At 44.6% G+C, this 6,373-nt stretch overlaps 1 protein-coding gene across 1 annotated transcript; it reads left to right on the top strand.

Moving 5' to 3' along the window:
• Window positions 1-3,488: 3,488 nt before the first annotated feature.
• Window positions 3,489-5,954, top strand: LOC115767718 (cell division cycle 7-related protein kinase). The gene has a single exon (XM_030712023.1). The coding sequence runs from the start codon at window positions 3,695-3,697 to the stop codon at window positions 5,684-5,686; it is 1,992 nt and encodes a 663-aa protein (XP_030567883.1). The 5' UTR covers window positions 3,489-3,694; the 3' UTR covers window positions 5,687-5,954.
• Window positions 5,955-6,373: the final 419 nt, after the last annotated feature.

Here is a 6,373-nt window from a genome sequence, read left to right as displayed (position 1 = left end):
ACTAGTTCCGATTCTTTATGATTTACTAAGATGTGAAGATTTATCTTTAGTATGCTATGTATACAATATATCAATATATAACGACGCTGCCCTATAAGATTCGACATGATCTAAGAATATAGTATGTCATAAGAACTGGTTCAATTGAGTATTTTTTTTATAAGAAATCGCTTTGTTTTACGTAAAGTGTATAGTAAAGATAGCGGAACTAGTTAAACGTAGCTATATGTTGCTAAGTGGAACTAGTTCTACTTTTATTTTCTTCTTTCCCGATTTCTATCAACAAAAGCAAGAGATAAATTAAACAGCTCCTTTTTTTTTAACCGATTTGACTCGGCTCAATATTAATGAGCTAGTTTTACACTGTAGAATTTGAACATCAATATTCATTAGTATATTAATATGGAAACTAGTTCATCTTAGTTCTGCTGTGTATACGAAGTTAAATGAACCAGTTGAATAGTAATTAAGCTCAAAAGTATTTTATATTATTATAATATCAAAGCAAAATTCAATCTTGAGCTGCAAACCAAACTTTGCTTTAAAATGTACGAAGAACAGCTCCTATGTTTAAAGTTTCTTGTTCGTTCAGAGCCCAAGTTCAATTTGTTGCACATAACAAGCCTCAAAGTAATTCTGGTTAATAAGTTCCTTAAGCTGATTAAAGCGCTAAAACAGAAATGAAACACAACAAACGGAAACCTTGCGTGTTGCCTATTTTCCCCACAAACCCAATCGCAACCCCAAACCCAAGCCCAGCCGGCCCCCAATATATCCGCTTCAGCCCAACTGCGAGCCTAGCTAATTCGTTTTGTATTTAATTGTATTTCTAGTTTCACAATTTGGGAGTCGAGTGTCTGTTGTACAAATCCAATTCACAATTGGCCAAAACTTCTGTGTTTACCACTTCGCGCCGTTTGGCTGTCTATGTGCAAGTGGAGAAGGCCGAAGGGCAAAGAAGATTTTTGGTCAAAATACTTTGATGAAGTTTGCTTTCGGCCTCAGCGCCTCATCCAGCCGGAAGTGGCAGCCAAAAGTCGTAGTCAAGCGCTCTCCGGCAATTGTGCTCTATGGGCCCCGCCGAAGTGCCGGCCCAGACGAATCGACAATTGTTTGTTTTCTTGAAGTGGCCAAATAAAATCTGGCAGTTAAAGCCTTCAACTAGGCAACAATACGAGCTCGTAATTTACCCAATTTCTGTTATTTGAACAGCATTTGGTGCTGCCAACGCGGCCCAAAGCTGCAATTGGCACTTGAAACTAGAAACTTCAAACTTTTATAATAAGCGCATTGAATTCCCATTAATATGAATATACGAACACGCAAGAAATTTGCAGTCGGCTAGTCATAGACTGCACAATACTCTGTAGTTACTTCTTGAATAAATCGAAAATGAATTGAGGGTATTCGATTAGGTAATATATATATTATATATATATTTCAAGGTTCAATCCAGTATACTCTCTTTCCGCTCTACGAACAGCGTATAAAATAGCAATATCAAATGCAATGATTTATAGAAATTTAATAATGCTGCCAGACTGTTGCTATTTCCTGCAACAACTTGGCAGCACTTTAGAGTTGGAAGCTTTTTGTCTCACCTTTTGTCAAACATTTTTGCCGGGGAACTTTTATAGAAACGATATTTAAATATATTCATTGGGCAAACTTGCAAGAACAAAAAAAACACAACGCAAGAGAACTAATAGACGGCGCCACTAGGCAAGGGCGCAGGGGTAGTGGGTATGGTGAGGGAGGGGGGTGAGGGGGGCGTGCCAAACAATGGCAGCTGTTGCCGCACGCTGAAACTTTGGGCATCAAGTGAAAAACAAGTGGACACTGGCAGCTGATGTTGACACGGCCAAAGAGGCGGCCATTTGGCTGGCCCACGGTGCGTCCAAGGGGGTTGGCAATGGCGACAGTTTAAGTGCCAACTGTGTAACGGTAAATTGCATGCAAAAGTTGACGCTAGATGGCGCTAGTCGTACACTACAAAACTAGCATCAGCTGCCGCTCGTTTGGCCATTCGAATGAAGGTTATGTGTGTGCATGTGCGTGTGTGTGTGAGAGTGAGTGTAAGTGTGTGTGTGCTTGTCGTACACTCGGATGACAGAGTATGAGCAGTTGCTGTGGATGGGGAGCTAGGTTGATGAAGGATGACACTGAGCGTTATGGGATGTTGAGATGCGAATTTGAGGCAAAATATGTTAAATCAACGGACTAAAACTTTAAGAGATAATAATTTTAATTTGCACATAAATTCACAGTAATTACACCGAATATTGGCATATAGAAATATGAACAAAAGAATGAATTTATTTAACAAAAACCCGTTTAAAAACTAGTTTAAGCGCAATTGTTGAAAATATAATGCCAGCTTTCATGCGGCCTTTCCATATTGTTGCATACTTTCGGGCGGTGAATTAAATAATTATACATTGTTCGACACTCCAAACCTATTGCATTGACAGATTTCACTGCATACTTTTTTGGGCCTTTAAATGGGCTACGTATAACTTGGCCATGTTCCTGTTTGCTTTAAGATCTGACTATATGCCTGATTTATGTTGAAAATTTAAAGTTATACTCATAACTGTGTAGTTTTAAGAGATGTATATATAATTAATGTTATTTAATCTACAAAAACAAATAAAAAACTCAAAAATCAATTAATCGAATTTTTTAAATAATTAGGAATTCAAAAAAATTAAGAAAATAACTTATTTTCTCTATGCATACGATTTGGAGACGGTGTGGACACAAACTTCTCAACTTCTCCTTGTTTGTTAGGGGTACTCAAGATAAAATGTACTTTAAGATATGGTATGGCAAGAAACTGAAGAAGAAGACGCAGCTTGGACACAACCATTGAATATTATTTGATTTGAAAAATGAAAGATCACATATGCTCATACATAGACAAACAAATGTGGAAGGGGGGAATTATTGTAGTTTCAGTTAGTCAGATAATGTCTGGGTATTTATTGTCAAAATCAGAAAGTTTAGTATTTGTTTCTGAATAGTCTTCGATCATTTTAAAAAACTCGACATTTTCTAGCACAAAATTCAAACACAAATTCCGTACGAAATTATTGTGTTTTTGTGGTAAGCGCCAAGTTGCTTAGCGCCTTACGCAAAGCATCCACAAAAAAAAAAAATCATCTCATTGCCGTTCCCACACCACCCCCCTCTATCACTACCCATTCCACAACCACAAATCGAACGTCAAGAGAGAGAGTGTGTGCGTGTGTGTGTGTGTGTGGTTTGTGCTCTGCATATTAGATTCGCCAAGAACGAACCAGCGTATCCTTATCATAGGGGACGAGGCTGTAAATGGAACGCGCAAATGTTTACTAAATTTTTAATGGATAGAATGGACAAAAAATTACAGCAGCAGCAGCATTCGCAACCACATCATCATCAGCATCAGCATCACCATCAACAACATCATCATCCGCGCCAGCAGCAGCAGCATTTGCATCATCATCAGCCGCAGCAGCAGCAGCAGCATACGTTTCACGGCAATCAACAGCAGCAGCAGCAACACCAACAAAAGACGCTCGCGCATCCTTTCCAGGCCAAGCTGGTGGCTTTGGAGGCGAAACTTAAGCAAGGCTCAGTACCAAACATAACGACAGCAACAACAACAACAACAACTGCAGTAGCAGCAACGCCAGCGTCAGCAACAACAACCATGTCGACAGCCGCAACAACAACAACCACAACAGCCGCAACAAACAACAATCAGAAAAATATGGGCAAGACAAGCCAACAATTTGGCAGCCGCCAGGTGAGCATCCGGGAGCCGCTGCCTAGCCGGGAACGTGAACGAGAGCGTGCCAATTGCAAGTATGAGGCCGCCGGCATGGGCATGCTGGGGCGGTATTGTGTGCCGCACGGCGCGCAACAGGTGGCGCCACAGCCGCAGGTGCTGCCGCTGCTTACGCAGGTGCAGCGCGTAAATAACGATTTGACGGACAAACTATCGCGCATGGCACGCCGCAATACGATCAAATTCCGCGAACTGGCCGCCCTTCAGGTGCACGACAAGAACGCGGAGGCGCTGCAGGAGCTGCAGACATCCATACCGGAGATAACGAAAATCTTCGATGTCCATTGCCGCATCGGTAGCGGCACCTTCAGCACCGTGCTGCTGGGCACACTGCAGCGTGAGCGCCAGCTGCCGGAGGCGCAGCGTCGCCGGTTCGCCATCAAGCATCACAATCCGACAAATCATCCGGAGCGCATCTTACGCGAGCTGGAGTGCATGTTCCGCATGGGCGGCGATCACAATGTGATCGGGATCAATTGCTGTATACGCTATAACGATAACGTGGCGTTTGTGATGCCCTTCATGAGTCACGATCGCTTTCACGACGTCTATCGGAATCTGAGCCTGTTCGAGGTGAAGGACTATTTGCGCAATCTGCTGGTCGCCCTGCGGCATGTGCACAAGTTCAATGTGATCCATCGGGATGTGAAGCCGAGCAATATATTGTATAATCGTCGCACCGGCAAGTTTTTGCTGTGCGACTTTGGACTCGCGCAGCGTCTCGCTGAGGATGGCAGCCTCATTCAGGCATCGGATTTGAGTGGTGCTGCCGCATTGCTGCGCGACATGGATGCGGCACAGCAGCAACTGCTGCGGCACGAGGGCAACAGTGTCCAGGCGGAGGACGAGGCCGCCGCCCATCGTTTGCAGGCGGATACCGAGCGCAGGATGCGCGCTGCCGGCGGCGGCACCACGGCATTTGGTGAGTCCAACAATCAGCTGCAGCAGCATTCGCAATACCCACAACAGCAGCTGCAGGAGCCAAGCAAAAAGGATCTAGCAGCACAGAAAGCGGACACACAACGTCTGATCAATCGCCTGCGCTACACGAACGCCAATGTCGATCCGAACAATTATGTGGTGTCCACGAACAACATCCGGAAGGAGATGCACGCCTCGAGGGCCGGAACGCCCGGCTATCGTCCGCCCGAGGTGCTGCTGCGCTATCCACACCAGACGACCGCGGTGGATGTGTGGGCGGCTGGTGTGATAATGCTGTCCATGTTGTCGTCGCTACATCCGTTCTTTAAGGCGCCCAACGATTGTGCGGCGCTGTCGGAGATCATGAATCTGTTTGGGGATGTGCAGGTGCGCAAAACGGCCTTCATGCTGGATCGGCTGGTGCTGATCACGCAAAAGGTGGCCGCTTTGGATTTGCGTCGCGTCTGCATGCGTTTCCGCTATGCGAATCACTTCCTCTCGCCGGAAATACAGAGACGCCATCGACGGGCCGATGGCAACATGGAGCTGTGCCGCCACTGCGAGCAGGCCACATTCAATTGCATCTGCAAGCACAGCAGCCATCAGCTGGAGACATACGAAGGACTGGACATGTTCCCCCATCATGCATACGATCTGCTTGGCCGCCTGCTCGAGGTGAATCCACAGAAACGCATCTCCGCTGAGGAGGCGCTCAAGCATCCGTTTTTTATTGAACACCATCGCATCGTCTCCGGCGTGCCGCTGACCCATCAGATGCCGGCTGCTGCCGCGGCGCTTAGATCCCGCGAGTCGCTCCAGGGCGCCGGTTCGCGCACCCTCACCCCGTACATCAGCTATCCCCCGGGCGTCAAGCAGCTCAGCAACATGGAGGCGGGCCATCGTCCGGCAGCCACATCGACAACCAATGTTTGACCGTCACGTAAACAGTTTTCTTCGCGTTTTTGTACGGCCGACGCCTGCTACGGGGCGCCAGCAAATTTTCTATTGAAAATTATTTCAAAAAAAAAAAAAGAAATATATATATATACATACATATATATATATATATATATAAATATGCATGGATTACGAATTCTGAGTCGAGTCGTGTCGCGAAATTTGAAATGTTCAAAAAGCTTCCAAATTTCCACCAGCATTAAATAAGAGTTTTGATGTTTTGTTCTTTTTACCGGTTTTTGAATTATTTGTTTTTCTTTTTACTCTTATAGAATTCCAGTTTTCATGATGAATCTCTGCAAAGTGGGTTACGAAATAGTGGAGCGAAGAGAACATTGGAGCATATATGTATTTAGTTGTGATCAGAAGAAAGATAAAGCGTCTAGCTTGTAATAATATCCCTTTTCATGTCCATATAATTAATGCATAGCTTATCAAGCAATTCCTTATTTAATATCCCAATAGTTCCACCAAAAGTAGCAAATAGATTTCGCTGCAATATTTATTGGCTGCAGGCTCAACCAAACCTAATTGCACACTGTGTTGCTTCTATTGCAGCTTAACAGACGGCGACTTTAGCATTAACAGCTGTTGGCATTTAACATACTGTTAACAGGTGCCGGCAGTTCAGCCTGTTAAAAAGCATTGCATACTCTTAGGCAG

Source organism: Drosophila novamexicana, unplaced genomic scaffold (assembly GCF_003285875.2).
Source record: "Drosophila novamexicana strain 15010-1031.04,08,12 unplaced genomic scaffold, DnovRS2.1 tig00001444-arrow-arrow-pilon, whole genome shotgun sequence".
NCBI lineage: Eukaryota > Metazoa > Arthropoda > Insecta > Diptera > Drosophilidae > Drosophila > Drosophila novamexicana.
This window is presented reverse-complemented; position numbering and strand designations above follow the sequence as displayed.

What these genes read in the sequence shown, in the direction of transcription:
- LOC115767718 (XM_030712023.1), top strand. Translation starts at nt 3,695, where the DNA reads ATGTCGACAGCCGCAACAACAACAACCACAACAGCCGCAACAAACAAC.